Source organism: Podarcis pityusensis (genome assembly GCF_964106645.2).
Source record: "Podarcis pityusensis genome assembly, chromosome: 1".
NCBI lineage: Eukaryota > Metazoa > Chordata > Lepidosauria > Squamata > Lacertidae > Podarcis > Podarcis pityusensis.
Genome location: NC_138028.1, coordinates 136603704 through 136624795, shown reverse-complemented (window position 1 = coordinate 136624795; position 21092 = coordinate 136603704). Strand labels below are relative to the sequence as shown.

Below are 21092 nucleotides of genomic sequence, written 5' to 3'. Positions count from 1 at the left end.
CTACACTTTTGTGTCCACTGCTGTTTGATGGATTTCCCACAGACTAGCACGAGATCACCTTACAGATAAAATAGGTTTTAAATACAATTTCTTTCCATCTTTCCAGTACTGCCAACTCTACAAAATTAAGCATACATTAATAGTGGCTTTGCTGGGGACTTTAGGTTGTTTCTGACATTGCACTTACAGTGTTTCTTTCATACAATGAGACTTCCTATCCTCTTCCCCCTGCTCCCTCAGAATCTGCTCCAGTCTGGAGCAGGTTTTTAGAGGGGGGAGCTGCAGGGGAGAAGAGAGGATGGGCAAGTTCCATTGCGCACACGGAAGTCTGCTGCGCTAGCTAGCAGAACAGCAGTGTGGGGTATGACCCAGTACACTTAATATTTCTTATAGCTACAATTCTCAGCTTTCTCGCTTATTTCAATTAAAGGAACCAATCCAGGTGTCTTCATTTCTGAGCACAGATTGTCCGTCTACAAAACCAAGTTATACATTATGAGGTCCCATCTATTTCAGAGGCCTTCATGCCTTCCAGTGAAATTGGTTGAACTGACAGGTGTTTAACTTTGGATGAATCGTTCCCATTGTCATTTAAAAACACTGAGATTCCAAGTGCAGAGCAATCCACATTCTAAACCAATAACTTCATGCAGTAGGAAATGTAGAGCTTAGTCTGTTGCAGTATAAGAATATATTCCTAATCCTCTAGAAGGCAATTGAAGTTTTAATTAAATATATAGTGTTTCAAAAATATCCATTTTTGTTTATTGTTGTTTCTCAAGGTAAAATGCAGCTTCCAACAGCCTACTAAGAAAAATAAAATAAAATAAAATACATTTTACTGGTTTGAAAAGCTGAAAGGGTATTAGCCCTCTACCAGACATAGTATTTTTAGGACACATGGGAGGGGCATTTTTTCCCCTCTCAGTGATTGCCCATGGAGCCTGGCTGCAAGTGAAATCCATACGTAATACTTCTGTCAGCAAAGCCTTCCTAGAAAAGAGCTTATAATAGATATTCACATCTGCTCCTTTGGACACCCTAATCCATCGTAGAGATCTTTGCTGTGTCAGGCTTTGTTTTAGATGAAGTAGCCCAGTAGTTATAAATGTGTGCAAATTAGGGCATATTTATCATGCTTAGACTGGCTTCTCTTGTACTTATATCAGTGTCCCTCCTCTAAGTGTGGAGTGTGCAGAAATGTGCTGAAATAACTTGGAAAGTTAAGCCTGCTCTTTCTCCTCTAGCAAATTCAAAATCTAAAGCAAATTTTCCTCAGCCCCTTCATGCTTTGCTTGTTTATTCCATCCTCATCCTCATTCTGTTTACTTGTTTAATTCCTTTCTCCATTCTCTGAGTTGTGTAACTAGAATTTAGTACAGCGTATCCTATAGCAGAATTAATTATTCTGTTTTCTGCTTCATTTTTGCAAATTCTGCAAACCATCACTAATAGAATTCCAAGCAGAGGAAAACAGGATACATCTCAAGAAAGAGAACAAACATTGGGTTGGATCAAGATTAAGTTAGTTAGTTGAGTTTAGGTTCCATTGAACTCAGTGGTTCATGATCTACCGGTAAGTCCCACGCATTTCAATGGGACTTAAGTGCATTTAAGGATGCAGTCTAAACCCTGGCCAGGGCCTGGCATGGTTTAACACAGTAGTTGTGCTATTGCCTTACCCATAGCCCTGCTGCTCATCTTGGCCAGGATGGAAATGAGGCAGGGCTGTATCTAGTGCTCAGTGCCCTGTGCCAGTTTGGACCCAGTGCCATCACGTGACTGCACAGAGGGCCATCTCAGCCCCTCTGGAGTGCACCATTTTGGGATTTCCACTAGTCTCCACCAGACAGGGATCTTGCCTGTCTGCACGTTCAGTGGGTGGAAGGGGAGCTCCATGCCAGCAGGCTGATGCTGGCATCACCCTACAGGGGGAGCCTGGCAGGGTTGGGTGAAGGAGAACTTCTGCCCAATCCAGCACCCACCCACCAACCTGGTGCAAAGGGGATTGGGGCTGCACCCTCAGCTAGATTAACTCTAGCTCATTGTCAATTGAAGCTTCTGTCTAAAATTCACATAAAAGTATTGGATCAATGTAATAATTCATAACCTCAAATTCTTCTACTGACGTTAGCCATGGCAAAGTCTCGTTGAAAGCAATAGAGTAGAACCCATTGAAAGTAGTGGGTACCCAACTTCACAGAGCTGTTGCAAAGATGCAAGAAATAAGGTTAAAAAGACAAGTTGGTCATTAGAAGCATCTGCTGGACACCCATTTAGTATTAAGAAGTCATGCAGGAAGGCCCATTCTGAACTGTGAAAATGTACCCCGAGGCATGGGGGATAGAGCAGGTTTTAAAAGGAGTATAAGATAAAATGTATTGGCACAGTGAGTCTCATTGAAACTATGAAGTGAGATAGTTGCAATGTTAAATCCCACTGCTTCAGTCAGATCAACATTTATTATATGTGCATGTGCACCTATCCTCAGAATGGCAAGTTACTATTGGCTTCTGGGACTATTTATGAATTAAGGAGAAGGGATAACGGCAGCGGCAGCAGCAGCAATAACAACAGCAACAATGATTTTATTATGGGAGGGCATTCCAAAGGGAGGGCACCACCACCGAGAAGGCCCTCTGCCTTGTTCCCTGTAACTTCACTTCACACAGTGAGGGAACCGCCAGAAGGCCCTCAGAACTGGACCTCAGTGTCCAGTCTGAACAATGGGGGTGGAGTTGTTCCTTCAAGTCAGCCTTTGACCTGGAAAAAACAAATTCTTCATCTTTTTTTTTTTTTAATGATATTTATTCCAAGTTTAAGATTACAAAAAGAGAAAAAAACAGTACAAAATGCAAAAAAAAAACCACCAAAAAAAACAAAAAAAAAAATTCCATAACAGAGCAAGGTAAAAAGAAAAAAGAGAACAATAAGCAAGACAAAAGATATAAAAAATACATTAAGTTAAATTAAAACAAAAACAAATTAAACCTTTACATAACTTTTTCCCTTTACTTATTTCCTTGACCTCCTCTCACCTCCCAATTTTGTATTCTAGTTCAGATCATTTTTTTCAGCAAATCCTTCCAACCTTATTTTCATTTACGTATTTTAATTTAAAATATTATAATTAAACATCCTCTGTTTCATCAATTTCATCAACTCATTTTTGCTTAATCCTTTATGTCATATCTACCAAAACTGCCTAAATTTTCTTTTTCCGACCTCTTTCTAACAGTCTTTAATATTACAATATTTTTGAAGATATATTTTAATTTTTTTCCAGTCTTCTTCCACCGACCCCTCAACAAATTCTTCATCTTTGGGTAATTTTTTAAACCATATACCAGAACACACAAAGGGCTTATAATCACCCTGAGTGTATTTTGAACTTTCTGCTTTACCCCAAAAGTGCTTGTAATCATTACTTGAATTGCAGTGATGTCTTTCTTGGAAGGACCACATCTGCTTTGAAATGATTTTATTGATTTTTGATTGTACGTGAAGCTCATGATTATTACATTTAATTTATGAGGAGTTTCTCAGGTACGTTTAGAGAGTAATTCAAATATATAACATACCAGATCCTAGCTTAACTTTAGCTGTTAAGTGATCTCTCTACAATAGCATATTGGGGTAGAATAATAGAATCAAAGAATTGTAGAGTTGGAAGGGACCCAAGGGTCATCTAGTCCAACCCGCTGCAATGCAGGAATCTCAGCTAAAGCATCCATGACAGATGGCCCTCCCACCTCTGCTTATAAACCTCCAAGGAAGAAGAGTCCACCACCTCCCAAGGCAGTCTGTTCCACTGTCAAACAGCTCTTTCTGTCAGAAAGGTTTTCCTGATATTTAGCCAGCGTCTTCTTCTCCTCCTCCTTTTTTAAAAAACGGTTTCCTGTTTGTGATTCTGGTATAGTACTAGCAATTTGGATTCTAATATCCTTGGACAGTGTTCCAATGTCCTAACAGGTCCCCTGCCTATGAGTGGTAGCCTATACTTCATGGTAGAGGGCAGTGATATGACATAGAGAAGTGGGAACATTTGCAATCCCACTGCTAAGTTCCTCATGAAGCCTAGCCAGGTGAGTAAGGAACATGGGATGATAATGCTACATTGCCAGAGCTTTAGAAGAGCAGCACTGGACCAGCTAACAGTACCCTTCTCAGTAGCTCCAAGTAACTTTAGCAAGTAGAAAGACCCTCAGGAAGCTGAAGGCATATTGGAAGAGTTATTCAGATTCATTATAATATTTATAACAATTTATTAAACTTCTATACTGCCCTTCACCTGAAGATCCTGGGGAGCTTTGCAATATAAAAACAAAAATACATACCCTAGTAACAAACAATAACACCCCTCCACACACAAACAAACAGTTTAAAATGCCATAGATTGTTCAATCACCCAAAGGCCTGGGAGAAGAGGAATGTTTTTACTTGGTGCCTAAAGATATGTAGTGAAGGCACTAGGCAAGCCTCCCTGGGGAGAGCATCTCGCAAGCCGGGAGCCACTGCAGAAAAGGCCTGTCCTTGTGTTGCCATCCTCTGGACTTCTCACAGAGAAGGGCCTCACACAAAGAAGGGCCTCAGGTGATGATTACAGGGTCCAGGACATTACATATGGGAAGAAGTGGTCCTTGAGGTATTGCAGTCCTGAGCTGTTTTAGGCTCAGGACTGCAGGCTTAAATTGGGCTCAGGACTTTCTAGGCTTAAATTGGGCCTAGAAACTAATTGTCAGCCAGTGCCAGGCCAGGATTGGCATTATATGCTGTTTTGCCCCAGTGAGCATCCTGGCCATTGAATTCTGCACCAGCTGAGGTTTCCAAACCGTCTTCAGAGGCAGCCTAAATCACAACAGGAAGGGGCTGCAGTCAATATTCAGATCACCCTCTTCCTGCCCAGTTGAGAAAAGAAGGTCCAAGGTGTAGCCTGTCACATGCATTGGGTTGATGACATGTTGGGGCAGCCCCACAGTCATCATGGCAGCCATGAAGTCCTGTGCTGGACCTCTTCAGGGTCTCTTTCCATGGATTCCATCATGTGTCCAGGGTCAAAAGGATTTGAGTTATCCCTCCCAACTCTTGACCTTGAGGCTGTCACAGGTTCCTGCTGTGGGAACCTCTGCTTGGCTGAAGGAATGGCTACCAATAAAACATGGACTTCCCTTTAGCCACCCAAATTTTCATGCTGGAACACTGAGTTACTGGCAATAGAGGGCAACAGAGGGCAGTGTGTATGTACAGCCTTTGCCTCAATCAGGCTTTTAGGTTTGTAATGGAGTTGGATGGAGTTGGAAGTTCCAGCTCTTGCCAGTTTTTGGAAAATGTAGATCTCTGGTGCTTCTAGATATCCTCCCCAGCCCTCTTTGACACCCTTTTCTGTCCTCCACATTCCCAATCTCTCTCTCTCTATGGGTTACAAATAAATGATTCTTGCTCAGCATCTGATATAATTTATGTTTTCAATAGCTAGTTGCATTTTAGAGCCATTGAAATGCCTATTCTCTCTGGTCCATACTTTTACCTAGATTACAGAGTAAGCATTCAAGAGGGCTCCCCCACTTCCTTCAAATCAAGTTGGAAGCTCTTAGTTTTTGCCTCCATTGCAAGGAGGGGTATTGCAGGAAATGGACCTCTTTGTGTACATACTGGGCATCCTCTGTTTCCAAGGGTTTGCTGGATAAGTAGCTGTCTTCAGTTTGGGGGGCAGTTTTTTACTTCAATGCATAGCAAATGTTCATGCTGTCATTGCTAAACATTTATGGCCCCTTATAATATAAATTTTATTTATACATATACCTATGGTAAAAATATTATGTAAAAAACTTAAGGTTTATTTTTTAAAATAATTTTATTGATTTGTATATTAAATTTACAGATTTATTTCATGTTTTAATTCATAATTTTGCTTCCTGATTACAGAATATGAATGACTGGACTAAAGGCATTTCAGCCTTATATTAAACAATGGTCCCCACAGTTTTGTTTACTTGAATGGCAGTGTGAAATCCTCAGGTTTATTTAATCACTCTCAGATCTAATCTCTTTTAAACATTGATTTTATGTACTTTGTGCTAAAAGTGCTTGCTTATCTGAGTCTCAGTTATGTGCAGAAAATGGATAAATTGAACGTGAGAGTCTACAGCCTCAGGCACGGAGCTGCCAAAGTTGCTTCTTTACTCTTGTCTTCTGGACCTCTGATCTCCTTGCTCTATGTTATAGGTCGTATTGTAGCTCTCGCAAGCAACGATGGAACTGTTAAGACCTTAGAACTCAAATCGGGTCATCTGTCCAGCTTGTTGGGCCATGAAGATGAAGTTCAGAGCATCGTTTTTGATCACAAGGCAGAACATCTGGTCTCGGGTGGCTCTGATGGTACCGTTCGCATTTGGAACTGAGACACTTGTCCACTATTTTATTAAATCTCTCAGTAATTCTCCTGCACCCTCCTAGCAGTGCCGGTGGCTTAAACTGTATTTCCGTTATCTGAAATAAAGCAAAGTTTTCATATCTTAGTTTAATTTTATATATATATATATGTACACACACTATCTTTTTGCAATCATGCCTGTTTATTTGGCAATAAAGAATGCATCAAAGGAAGCTATCATTTGGCATTTTCCTCGAGAAATAGCTTTACAATGACGCCTAATGACAGAGGAGATGAATTGCAGGGGAAATTATCCCCACCACCACCAAGGTACTACAGCACAAGGCAGAAGAGAAAATATACTTTTCTGGCAGTGGTGCTATATTTAACTTGTTCTAACCTCTAAATTCAATTACACATTAGCGTTCAATACAGATCTACACACACACACACACAAATGTATTTTTTAAAGTAGTAATTCTGACTGACAGCAAAACAAGAATGTGTAAGTTTCAGACCAATGCCTTGACGGATACCCTTGCCTCATCATTCAGTAACTGCAGAGAGCCTCAATCTACCGACTGCCACTTCCTGGAACGTAGCCCTGCAGTCTCGTCTGATTCTACCGTTTTGAAATCGGCAGGCTTTCTGTTTTGTTTCTTTGGAAGGGAGTTGTCAAATGCAAAAGTATATTTATGGGTAATTTAGAAAATACCTTCCGTCTAGGGAAAGCTTCCCAGAGTGAACGTGGACCCATTGAGTAGAAGCGTAGGATTTGTTTTCTTCGCCCAGAGGAGCGGCACGTTCCGCCGCCTGCATGATGCAAAATGCGAATCGGCGGCTGCTGTCCGTGGTGCTGAAGGATCCCAGACTCGGCTCGACAGACTCTGCTCCGAAGGTGCTGCTGTTCAGTGCTGAATCTTGCCAAAAGTTGCTGCCGTGCTTGAAACCCACACGTCCCCTGTCATTTGTTTTGGGGAGAGCCTCTGGAAAGCCACACTGACACGATGGTGCTGCTGACTGCATTTCGGTCTGGATTGGCTCTAAGCTCCAGCATGCTGTTGCTGTTTCTGGAATTGGAAGCGTAGCACATTCTCCACCCTTGCCTGCTTTTTTGCAGATATACAGAGCGGAGTGATCTGGTGGGGGTCTTTTTTGGTGGGGGGTGGAACTGAAGATTGCAACCAAGGATATAAGGAGATAAAAGAACAATCTAGCAACAATGACCCTAATTTTGGAGTGTAGCGTTATACCAAGCAGCCTCACCTCTGGACCCCCTCATGGCTGTTGATCTGAATTCTGAACACAGGGTTAAAGCTTCAGTCTCTTGGTGTATCTGCCGGGTTTCCTGTGTGAAATGGGAGGCATTGGGGAAAGGGATTTTCCATGATTCTTTCTTGGGAGTGTAATTAAGAGGACTTGCTGAAATTTTAATCTATGGTGGCCTGTAACCCTTTCCAGCTTTCACTTGGAATAGGTAAGTATACATTTTACAATGAAATAAAATGTAGACTTCTCGAGAATTTAAAATCCCCTAAAATCAGAAATAATAAAAGAGAATAAATTTATACAGTGATAGCTTTCCAGAGCTTATTTTCATGTTGAATTTTTAAACAACATTTTCATTCTATTCCATCCCTCCTCTCTCTATAAAAACACAGGCTAATGAAGTTCTAATAAAATACCCACAATGGCCAAATGCTGTAGGAAAGTATTGTTAACAATGTTAATCCTTTGTGAAATTTGTTTTCTTTTTATTCATAATGCTTGATTTTATTCAATAGGTTGTTCTCTGTTGTCCCCACTATAAATCAGTTTTTTTGCAATTTGCTTGTTTTCTAAAGTTTCCACAGCTTTAAGCATGGGCTCACTGGAGCCTACCTGTAGCATGTAAGTGTCTCTCTGATTGAATCCGAAAGGCAGACTAAACAGTTCTGCAACACAAATAAAACAGAGCCAAATGCTCTTGCCACTGCTGTAGGATGTACTCTTGTGGTAAAAGCATATCTTGAACTTCAAGTAATGAAACATTCTGAGCAGACATGTGAAACACCCAATCCCCTTCTTTGCTTTCTCTCAGCACTGAATAAACTGCTTTGTCAACAGGATCATCTAGTTTGTTCTGCAAGATGCAAGGCTTGCTTTTTCCCTGAGTCATTCTTGCTTGGCAGCATTTTATTTTTAAAAGAACCTGGAGTATATAGATGCATATATAGATGTGCATATAAATGATACACATTCATTGTGTACATGTCGATATAAAAATTACATATCCTATCATTATTAGCATGTCTATATCAGTTAGATATAGACCACTGTTAAGTTGGTCCCAGACAGCAAGAGATTCAAAAGAGGTAAGAAGATTGTTTTGATTTTAACTCTATGCCACACATCCAATTAATTGAAATAACTCTTGCCATAGAAGATTTTTATTATAAAATTAGAATTTATAGAATTTCTGTTTTCTCTCCAATTTCATAAAAACCCTCCTTCCCACCTTTTTCTTCTCTTGCTCTTGGGCAAGAAGAGTGTTACAGGAGTAAGTCTGTCAGAGTGAGCACAGCCAATAGTAAAGCAGCAAAATAGAAGTAGAGTGTGAGGGAAAGGCAGGACTCCCCTTCGTTTTGAAACCAGGCAATCTGTGTACATGCCTTCCTTTCTGAATTCTGTGGATTATCTGTGTGTATATGGTGGTGTATGAGATACTAAGTTGACATGGCCTATTGAAATAATTAAGTGTGCCTAGTAGGTTTCTCCTTGTACATGCTCCTTGTATATTTTGATATGATATTAGATGCCCTAAGACTAGTGGAGTTGATATTAGATGCCCTAAGATAAGGCAAGGGGAAATGTAAAATAAGAAAAATAATCAGTTAGCAAATCCAAGTATGAACACAGCCACTCAGGATCCACCAGGACTCATACATATGAGTGCTACAGTGACGTTGAACCCCTGTAAGGTACACTGGAGGCTACTGGCTAAGAAAAAGAAGCCATTATGAATCAGTTCATATAGAAAAGACATACAGAAATACACATTTTGATTTCTGTCAGATAAGTACCACAACCAAACGTTTTTCATTATACTCAGTAGTAGAATTGGTACACCATTTTCTTCTCATTCGAAGTCTAAATGTAATTACATTTCGGAATCATTCTCTCTTTAACCTCTTGCTTCCCATAAAAACACCTGGCATATTTACATCTTTGTTTTAATTAACCAATTGAGGTGGGTTGAAAGCAGTGCTGAGTTGTGATCCCAGTAGAAACGATTATGGTCTCTAGACTGAATTCCATTAAAGTCTCATTCACCTGTAATTCATCCTCTTAATTAAAAAAAAAAATCTCTGCACCAGTGAGTAAACAAATGTGCATGCCACCTAGATGTAAACAACAAATTGCTTGTATTTATGCAAACACCATGGGAAATACTCAACATGTGACTAATGTGTTTGTCACATAGAAATCTGACTAATGTCAAGAAGTATCAATTCTTAACTTGCTTGGCTAATAGGCATATTGTCCAATCCATTTTGGATTAGCATTCCCTTTTAGTTTTCTAGTTAGAATGATGGATGCGTTATCTGGAGACAAGTTGAAGGCATATAGCTCATCATCCATTGAGATTTAGCAATACACTGCTTTATCCAATTTCATTCTGTTGTGTGAACATTGTTTAATTTAACCAGGAGAATGTTTATATTGAGGTACACATTGTGTGTGCTGTCCAGATGAAGTTAGATGAACAACCAATTCCTGGCATTGGACAGAGCCAATATAACTTGAGAATTATCCAAATTATGTACACATAATTCCAGTTGATTATGCTAGTATTACATACATGACCTAATGATTTGACCCCATTGTTCTTAAAAAGACAGGATTTCTAATCAGTTAATGTTTGTCAGCTGCTATATAGCTATATATGTTTCAAATTGTACCTATTTAAAATATTTGTTTTCAGCCCACCACTCTGGCCTCTCCATGGAAGCATCTGTGTATATCTGATATTAGGACCATATACAGAAGTTGAGGAGGGGGATGGCTCTTCATATTCATGAAGCCTGCATATTTCTGTTGCTAATTCCTAGTTTGGTCACTCCAGCTGCCTTCAACCATGAAGACTACCCTGCTGATGAAGGTGATCAAATCTCAAATAATGATAATAATCTGATATTTGATGACTATCGAGGGAAAGGTTGTGTGGATGACAGTGGTTTTGTATACAAACTGGGAGAGCGGTTTTTTCCAGGGCATTCCAACTGTCCATGTGTCTGTACTGAGGATGGACCTGTTTGTGACCAACCAGAATGCCCCAAAATCCACCCAAAGTGTACTAAAGTAGAACACAATGGATGCTGTCCAGAATGCAAAGAAGTGAGGAACTTTTGTGAATACCATGGGAAAAGCTACAAAATCTTGGAGGAATTTAAGGTAAGACCAATACATATTAATTCATTGATTCCTTATTTCATTGTGTATGTACATCTAGATATAGAAATACATATAGTACTTTAAAAATCATGCATTAATTTGATGTCTAATTGATATTGGGAAAAGATGTGGCATGCTAGTCAATAAATATCCAATTTCTGTGTTAACATTGTCAGGTGGGTGGGAATAAGAGGTGTATTAGAGATAATTAGAACTAGCATGTTACCTTCAGTGTCAGATTTTAACTTGTTTTGGTTCCAAAATATGAGACTCCTTAGAGATATGTACAAGTCCATCTACCTCCTTTGGAAAACGTGTTGTAGCTTTCATGCTGCAAAGGAGTATAACCAGCAATTAAGCACTTTGACTGACCTGTATCTAGTATTAATGAAGAACACCAGAAAAGAAACAATCAATTTTGCAGGTTAACCTAGAATGATTGTACCAGTGGAGAAGTGTCAGTGGAAGTGGAACTGACCTCAAATGACTTCCCCACACCTCCCTTCTCCTGGCAGCCCTCTCTCCTGAGGGTTGGAGGATTCTTATAAATGAGGTGGGCTACGTTGCTGTGGAGAAAGGATGGATGGGCAAAAAATCAGGCAGGCACCTTCCTGCTCATGGAAGGTGTTTTCACCCAACTTTCAGTGTCTCCCCCTTCCACCCCAGCCCCAGCCCCTCACATCACAACACGCCTCATTCAAGAGGGTCCCCAAGTGCTCAAGTGGAGCTTTTTGAGGTGCTGAAAATTCACTCTAGGGCTAGGCCATCCTCATTTCCACTTGTGTTTCTCTGGATCAAGGCCACAGTATTTCCATTTTTCATCAAGGATGGGTAAACATGTGAGAAGTCCACAATAAGATGGTGGACTGAAGAACTCCAAGCCTATGGAAACAAACAAAACTGATAAGAGGTGATTCATATTCTATAATAATTCAGGAAAGGCTGACCCCATTGTCATTCTGCATGTTTACAGAGCAATCCAAAGGTGCAGGTGAAGGAACCAAAAGTTGAAGAATGATATTTCCCAATGCACTAATGGCATTTTGTTCTCCCTCCTAATTTTTTGTTAAGGTTCCGCCCCCCCCCAATAGGAAACATTGGCAAGGAGTACTCCAGCTCCAGGACTGCCATAGTTTGCTCCCTCCCCACTTTGTGAGCTTGTTGAGAGAACAGGAAGGCAACACCCTCTCCAGAATGTCTTCTTTTCACTATCTTTGATATTAGAGCTCTGACACTGAAGCAGGATTGATAGTTGATCTTCCCACAGCTTCCAACATGAGATCTCTGAGAGTAGAGAAAATGAGATCTAATGGATCTAGTGGCCTCTAAAATGCCTTCTCAGGGACCATAGGGTTATATTCTAAATGGCTTGAAGTATATATTTCTAGTGCAGGAATTAGTTTTGACTGCTATGAATGCCTAGGTTACTTTTTGTGACTGAAATCACCCTGCCTTTTTTGACAGTCTGAAGATCTAGTTCTCTTCAACTGGAGCACTCTTGAGTAGTTAGGCTCCAATTATCATGAAGCAAATCTTTTCATACATGTAACCTTAGGCATGAAACAGCTTCAGTAAGTCTGGAAATGAGTACCTACGAAGTGGAAAAATGAATTGCCCTGTTCAGAGTAGATCAATGGTCCATCTAGCTCAAGGGATTTTTCCTCAACCCCATCCACAGTTTTTCTGAACCTCAGATGGAGGTTCATCAGCCTTTTGAACTGGCATTATCAGTGCAAAGATGATAAAACCCATATAAAGCCCAGAAAAAGCAATAATCATAGGGCCTCACCTTTCTTACTGTCTTACTATCTTTCTAAAGATGGGGTTGTATATCCAGTGCAGGTGTCCGCTAATGGAACAGAAAGGGAAGCATTTACTTCCAATTCCACCTTCCACAGTCTCCCCTGAAAATTTGCTCTGGGTGGTTGGGGCCCACCAGAACAGAGTGTGTGTTGAGGTGGGGTGAGGGACCGCAGGAAGGAGGACAAACCTGTAAAAATTCCCACCCCTCCTCTTCTGTTAACAGATGCCCCTGCTGGAGCAAAAGAGCAATGTGTACCACTCAGATTTATTGACTGTGTTTCATTAGTTTTTTTCCCCCTAAAACTTGTTATTACAGATGTGAGATCTCTTCATAGTAAGATCTGTTCACACCACATATAGTTGCCTCCCACACTGTGTATACATTCACATGGACCATTAAAAAACCCCTTGAACATGATGACTGCAAGTAAGACTTAAGGTCAACTAACAACAATCGGTTAGAAGAATGACATTTCAGTTGGAGTATTCTCCCATTAGAATAAGTAGGATTTAAAGGCACTCAACTTTGCTAGACTGAACCTTCTGTTTCTCCATGTGAATTGCATACTATGGAATGGTCAGGACTGCTCACATGTCTGGAGGGATGCTATATGTGTATCCACTTTTGGGATATTGCTAGGTTCACCAGTAGGCCCACTCTCTGATAATTGATTGTGTGAGCCATATGTTAGCTTGGCTAAGGTGCTAAGGCACTCCAGGAAATAGAATGGCCGGGTGGAGCTTATCCCATCTTATCCATAGAATACTTCAGTCAAAGTAATTGACATCAGTTAAATTGTTAGCAACATTGCTGGAAAAGCTTGAATGTCCAAATTCACATGTGTTATTAGCAGCATAATAGTCCCATGAAAGCACAGCTGCATGAAGATTGCCCCACATGGCATGGCATGTCAAATGATTCTCTACATTGCTCCAGAATTTGTCACCATCCCATCAAAACCCCTCTGTTGTGCAGTTTGGGATAGCATGGTCTGATTGCCACATCTGTGTAGGAAGTCACCACACATGTGGCACAGCTTACCTATGATTGCATTTTTGAAAGACTATCAGGTGTCAGGGTGATGGTAGGGTGTCTGGAACTGGCAGGACACGGAAGGAGGACTGGAGTCTTACTCAGGAGAGCAGACCAGTGATTTGTGGGGAACTGTACCAGCCATGAGGCAAGAGTCAGAATGGCCAAGAGATTGAACTGCAACTCATGAACTCCCTGCTTTAAATCCTGTGTCAGTCAGCCAGCAACTGAAAAGGTGCCCTTTGACAAGCCTCTCCCTTTTGGCCCTCTGCAAGATGAGGATTATAACAACATTGACCTACCACAGTGCAGGCGAAGGTGCCACAGTAATAGTTGCAACTTATCATTAAAGAGTCACAAAGAAACCATTCTGGAAATGTATAAAAACTAGTCAAAAATAAATGAAGGCTTTTATTATTCACCCTATTCCTAAATTATTTGTATCTTACTGCAATGTTAAGACAGTGTGAGCTAAACTCATTCCTTGTTCTAGTTTGTTGTCTTTAGTGGGGACTAGTGTTCTTCATCTGGGTGAGGTGAATAGTGCTGACAACTGGTGGAATTATTTAGCCACTAAAATATGTTTCACGTATAAAACATAATTTGAAGGGAAAGAGAGATGTGATTAACAGCACTCTGTTAAATTTCAAATAATTCTTTCTAGCATGACCTACTATTTGTCCTTACATTTTGTAGTCCTCAACTATACAATTCAATTATTTTATGATCCTCCCAACTCAGAACAAGATTCTCCAGTGTTGAATGCCAGCTCTTTTGTTCCTGTCTGTGGACCACAGAGCTGGACAAAACTGAAGAGTTATTTTGGCCCAGTTCAGTCTGAATGAAGATAGAGATGGCTTGCCCATTGCTACTAATGTATAAAGCGCTCATTTACTTTATAAATTATTCCAGCTGGGAAGAGCTGCTGGGTATACAGGTAACCCTAATCTATATTAAAGAAAAATATCAAGGTGATTTTGGAGAATCCTGCTTGTGTAAAGAGCATCCAAAGAATTTTTTTGGATGGTGGCCATATTTATACATCTAATGAAATATTTCACATCGACACCAAATTGCAGCTAAAGTGAAGTTTTGAGGGAAATTTTGAGGTTCCTCATAGAATCATAGAATTGTAGAGTCTTCTAGTCCAAACCCCTGCAATGCAGGGATCTCAACTAAAGTATATTGAAAGGCGAATTGAAATGGAGTGTTGTTGTTTTTCACATATCCCTGCTCCCTTCAGCTAGTTCTCATGTCTCAATGGCCTTAATTGTTAATGTGATATACGCTCAAACCCAAGTTCTTGTGACCTCAACCTATGTGAAAACCTATGAGTTCAGTGCAGGTTTCCTGTTTTTGGAATGCTTTCCCATGGAGACCCACCTGATGCCTACATTACATAAATGTAGGCGCCGGGTGAAAACTTTTCTCTTCAACCGGGTTGGGCTGATTAACATTCTATGGCTTTTAAAATGTGTTTGTAGGAGGGGGGTTATTGGTTTGTTTTTCTTTTACTATTATGTATTTTGTGTTCTCATTTTGTATTTTTATGTTGTGAGCCACCCTGTGATCTTCAGATGAACAGAAATATACAAATTTAATAAAAAGTAATAATAATTATAATAATGACGATGATGATAATACAGCCGTACCTTGGAAGTTGAACAGAATCCATTCCGGAAGTCCGTTCAACTTCTAAAATGTTCAGAAATGAAAGTGCGGCCTCTGATTGGCTGCAGGAAGCCCCTGCAGCCAATCAGAAGCTGCGGAAGCCGCACCGGACATTTGGCTTTCACAAATCTTTCAAAAATCGGAACAATCACTTCCAAGGCGTTCGACAACCAAGCTATGACTGTAATAATACTGTCATGAACTGAATTCAAATTAAGCAGAGGCAGAACAACAACAACAACAAAAACCACCCCTCTTTTGTTACCTGATCCAAAGCTACTGCCTTCTAAGCTCTCATTTTAAATTCCATTCAGTCTCAAGTGTATGATGTTTGCATTGGAAGATAATGAACGAATAGCTTCATCCAGTTTCATGGGAGAGTTTGTGGCAGCATTTTTTATTTTTATTTTTTTATGCTTTATCCAGTTCAGTGGAGGATTTCAGCTAATTTATTATATTGGATTTGTTTTGTATGATTCATCTTCAAGATGGTGAAAAACTTTCCCTGAACTCAGCTTTTGTTTTGAAACAAGAGGCCCATTTCAGTTATGCATTTCCTCCCTGCTCCATGGGGTTTTGCTTTCTTCCCTGGAAAACCAGCATGAAGTTCTAAGTTTCCAAGGGAGAAAACTGAGCCAAATCTCCCTAAACAAATATCTACATTGGTGGGTGATAAAGATGGGGAAAGGACCATGGTGTTAAAAAGCTTGTGAGTTATAGACTAAATTAGAAAGGGAAACCCCAGTTCTAAATATTAGACAGAAAGGGGGGGAGGCATATAAGGGAAGTGGTTTCTGTCAACATGTGCAGATTGAACCAGCTAGTCAGGGAACCCAGTCCATGAGCTCAGCTGACAAAGTGACTTGGCCCTGGCTGCTTATCAAGGTGAGTTAAACAGACGTGTGAGTTTGGCAACAGGGTGAAGAGGCCAAGGCAGCCCATTCTGCCCAAAGTAATCCCCAACTCTTAGTTAGGTAACAGAAACAATGAAACAAACAACAGCAACCAGGCAAGTAGAAAGCCAGCAGGGGCATGAGATCTTTCCAGTGTTTTGCACCCGTTGCTATATATATAATTATCTCTCCATGCAGCAGAAGTCATGGGTATGTCAGAGGTGCAATGAGCTCCTGGCTCTCTGGGAGCAAGCTTGTTCCCTTGAGGCCAAGGTGGCAGAGCTGGAAAGTGCAAAAGAGGCAGAGAGGGAGTGGAGGAGGTCTTCGGGAATGTGGTAGCTGGTTGCCATTCCCATGATGGCAGCTGCCCTCCTATCAGGGAGAATGAAGGTCTCAAGGAAAGAGAACATCACCTTGAGGAAGAGAGAGGCATTCGTTTAGAAGGGACAAATTCTTTGGGAGATGATAATGTATTCTCTCATGTCCAGTGGGTGGAGTGATTGTGGTATTGGGTGATTCAATCATTAGGAATATAGGTAGTCGGGTATGTGGTGGACATACAGACAGCAGCATGAATTGCCTTCCTAGTACAAAGGATGTGGATCATGATCTCAAAAGCCTGGTAGATAGTGCCAGAGTCAAAGGAGTTGTAAAGGAAGATAAAGAGATTGTGGAGAAGCTACAATCTCACACCTGTCTTCACAATGAAGAATATAGGGCAGATCCCAGTTCAAGAGGAGAGTCTGAAGGACTAGGACAGATAGTAGTGATGAGAGATGATGTTCTAGGCCTAATAGACAAAATAAAAACTGACAAATTGCTAGGTCTGGGTGACATCCACCTGAGAGTTCTGAAAGAACTCTAATGTGAAATTGCTGGTCTTCTAACAAAAATATGTAACTTGTCACTAGCTTCAGCCTCCATATTGGGGACTGGAAAGTAGCCAAAACAATGCAGTTTTTAAAAGGGGGGTACAGGAAATTTTAGGCCAGTTAGCTTAATTCTGTCCCTGGAAAACTGGTGGAAAGTATGTTAAAGGTAAATAACCAAACACATAGAAGAACAAGGCTTACTGAAGCAGAGCCAGCACAGCTTCTGCAAGGGAACGTTCTTACTCACAAACTCTCTTTGAGAGTTTAAACAAGCATATGGATAGAGGTGATGCAGCTGAAATAGTGTATTTGGACTTTCAAAAAGCTTTTGACAAAGTACCTCACCAAAGACTCCTGAGTATGCTTAGCAGTTAATGAGAAAGAGGAGAGGTCCTGTTATGGATGAGGTATTGGTTAAGTTTCAGGAAGCAAAGAGTAGGAATAAATGAACAGTTCTCCAAATGGAGAGAAGTAGAAAGTGGAATCACTCAAGGATTGGTATTGGGACTTGTGCTTTTCAGCTTGTTCATAAATGATGTAGAGCTAGAAGTGAGCAGTGAGGTGAGCAAGTTTGCTAATGACACCAAATTGTTCAGCGTTGTTAAAACAAAAAGAGATTGCAAAAAGCTCCAAAAGAACTTCTCCAAACTCAGTGAATGGATGGTAAAATGGCAAATGCAATTCAATGAAAACAAGTGTAAAGTGATGCATGTTGGAGCAAAAAACCTGAATTTCACGTATATGCTTATGGGGTCTGCACTGGAGGTGATGGACCAGGAATGACCTTGAGGTCACAGTAGATAGGTCAGTGAAGATGTTGACCAAGTGTACAGCAGCTGTGACATAGGGACACTGCATGATAGGAATTATTAGGAAAGAGATTGAAAATAAAACTACCAATATCATAATGCAATTATACAAATCTATGGTGTGACTGCATTTGGAATACTGCGTACAGTTCTGCTTGCTTCACCTCAAAATGATCAAAGGGATGGAGTGGCGCCCCTATGCAGAAAGGTTGCAGCACTGGGAATTCCTAGTTTAGAGAAAAGGCAAGTAAAAGGCGACATGATAAAAGTTCATAAAATATTGGAAGACTTAGGACAGATAAAATAAAGTACTTCTTCACGCAGTGTGTAGTCAAATTATAAAACTCACTCTCCAATGAGACAGCAATGGCCACCAGCTTGGATTGCTTTAAATGAGGCTTGGACAAATTCATGGAGAAGAAGGCTCTCAATGGCTACTAGCTATGATGACTGTGCTCTGTGTCCACATTTGGAGGCAGCAAGGCTTCCTGGGGTTGCTGGACACCCCAGGAGGGGCTCTTTTGCTCCTGCTCTGTTTCCTGGTTTCCCACAGGCACCTGGTTGGCCACTGTGAGGACAGGATGCCGCACTAGATGGGCCACTGGCCTGATCCAGCAGACTGTTCTTATGTGCTTATGTTCTTATGCCTCAGGGTGGCAAACTTTATGGTTGGCGTGAACCACCATCCACATGGGAAAACCCAGTCTTAGCACATTGCAAGATGACCCAAATGTGATGTTGCAATGATATGATTAAACAGAACCTGGTGAACAACAGTCACTTGAGAAACCAGTTCTACACCCAGATACAGCTCATGCTGAGTGCAATTTAAGGAGTTAGCCATGCTCTGATTGTGCAATTTAAAATACTCCATGTTGTGTAGGATCTTAGTTATGAAGAAACCCAGTTTTATCCAAATTTACCTCATTTTTTTCAATACTTTTCTCTGCTGCTTGTTTATTCTATGCAAACCAGCATCACTCAGACTCTTTCCATGTTCAAACTTATTGGAGCCAGGCATTCCTATTGTAACCTCTATCTAACCTCATACACATACTTGTATTTCCACTACCCCATCACTGGAAGCATCATGTCCTCACCTTACCAATAGTCTATAAGCAACACATTCATATTAATCATATTAATCATTCTTGCTGTAAAGACAGCCAAAGAAGAACCCAACAAAATAAATGTCTCCTGTCCAATGCTATAAGAGATATACTCTACTTATGATTTAAAAATGGCAAGGAAGCATATTAGATTGGCTCTCAGTTCTGTAGAAACCTGCAACAAAATCCCATTGGACCTTAGTGATGACAAGCCAAGCATCACCACAGTTTTAAAATAGGGGGTCTGTGTATGCAGAGCCATTGTTGCCAGATACGTATAAAAAAGTCTCTGGCCAGTTTTGACTATTGCGTATGGTCTTATAATCCAATTTATAGCTGTCTTAATAACCTTGTCAAGCACTGATGCTCTATTAATTATAGGAACATTTGTTTTGGGAATACTAGACATCTGCTCCTTTGTTAATTCTCCTTAAACAGGTTTCAATCAATGCAATTATATTAAAGAAGGTTTGCATTATATATGTATTGCTTTCCACTTGTGCATTATTGCATTTCAGCAGCACCTAAATTATCTAAGGCCAGGGTTCTCTTCCCTCCCTCCCCCCTTCTGATGCAGATTGAAAGCACATACTACATGGTGCCTTACTTGCAAATATCATATCCATTCTGTCTTCAAGACTGAAATGTTGTTTTTAAGGTCTGCAGTAAGCCAGAATCTATCATTTCAGATGGGAAGGAAGCATAAGGGGCAGGGGCAAAAGCACATCCCTTCCACAATGCACAACTATCATATGAAATCCAGTCTACACAGTGCTCCCTAAATGACTTCAAAGTTACATGTTGAAAAATATCAGTCTGCACAGTGGATAAGAGGAGAATGTTTTGCTTCTTCTATAACTCAGCATATCTTCACAGCAAATGGTATTCACAACACAGAACAACAATTCAATTTACATCCTTCTGCATCCTAATTTCTCTACAGCAAACAGGGTAGTCTTATAAGTAACAAGGTATCTGAATCAGATATCAGAAAACATATCTTTTGGACGTATGTGAGCTATATCAGTCCTCTATTTTCCTCAAACTGATATCTACATAATTGGCTAATTTAAATTGCTAGAGGTGCTTTATTTTCTAACAATAGATTTTTTTTAAAAAACAACAACCTTGCAACTAGAAATCTTTAAGCATATTGGCAATTCTTTGATCTCTCTCCAAACACATCCTTCCTTCCCCAGTTTGCTTACTGAGTGGCAGAAATGCTCAAATCATTTCTGTGCTGAGCTCTAGAAGGCATTCAGCTCAAAGTAAGTTAAAAAAGGCTTAAGCAAACATTAGGAAAACCTCTTGGCTCTAGGTAGACTGACCAGCGGTGCACGTCACAAGGAATGTTAAGCTGTTCTCAAGTTACAAAAATGATGACTAATAAAGGCACCCAAGGGTGGGGGCATGGTGAACCCCCCTGCAACCAGGATCAATGATGCCTTTTCATTATGTGTTCTATAATTTCATGTACTGCTTGAAAATCTTTGCACACAAAAGCATTTTCAATAATGTGCCGTATCCTTTAATAAGAGAAACGATGAACAATGCCAGATAGAACTCAGCTGCTGAAACCAGACAAGAGAAACAGAACATCAGTCAAATGGAAAAGTATGATTTATTATCTCCCTCCTGGCAAAATTACAGTGACGCTGCCTATGCAACAGTGTCTGAAATTACTGACTTACTATATTTCTGTCATGGCTGATAAAAGCAATACATATTCAAGTAGAAGGGCATGTCAGAGAATAACTAGAATAGTACCTATATAAAAAGTAAGCCATTTATTTAGTGTTGTTATAGTAGTCAAGTATCTGTCTAGGCATTGGTTCTATACCATACAGAAATCCAGCATTATAAACATGCTTAGCAGTGGTGATGGTCTGGTGATGGAAAACCAGCCTAGGGGGCATATAAGGAATAGAGTGTGCATCCTTCAACAGTGACACATTTCAATGTATTCACTGCACCTTTCGTGCCTTCACTTCTTTTCCTAGCCAGCACTGCTGAGGTCTTCATGTGGGCCACAGTACTCATTATGGATGTATAAAATCTATCCCTATATATAGCTTTAGCGTTCCTGGCCCATGGC

The 21092-nt window shown here is 40.4% G+C and overlaps 2 protein-coding genes across 6 annotated transcripts in view; both read left to right on the top strand.

Moving 5' to 3' along the window:
• Positions 1-6513, top strand: part of SPAG16 (sperm associated antigen 16) — a 441575-nt gene extending 435062 nt beyond the window's left edge. Inside the window, exon 14 of the mRNA XM_081002681.1 lies at positions 6226-6513. Coding sequence (XP_080858807.1) covers positions 6226-6401 — 176 coding nt within the window. The 3' untranslated portion in view covers positions 6402-6513. The remainder of the gene's footprint in view (positions 1-6225) is intronic.
• An 87-nt stretch (positions 6514-6600) lies between these two features.
• Positions 6601-21092, top strand: part of VWC2L (von Willebrand factor C domain containing 2 like) — a 108408-nt gene continuing 93916 nt past the window's right edge. For 4 of the 5 annotated variants that reach the window (XM_081019450.1, XM_081019446.1, XM_081019448.1 and 1 more), the window contains exons 1-2: positions 6601-7850; positions 10338-10807. In XM_081019450.1, the coding sequence (XP_080875576.1) occupies positions 10415-10807 (393 nt within the window). In that variant the 5' untranslated portion in view covers positions 6601-7850; positions 10338-10414. The remainder of the gene's footprint in view (positions 7851-10337; positions 10808-21092) is intronic. The other variant, XM_081019447.1, reaches the window with a different exon arrangement.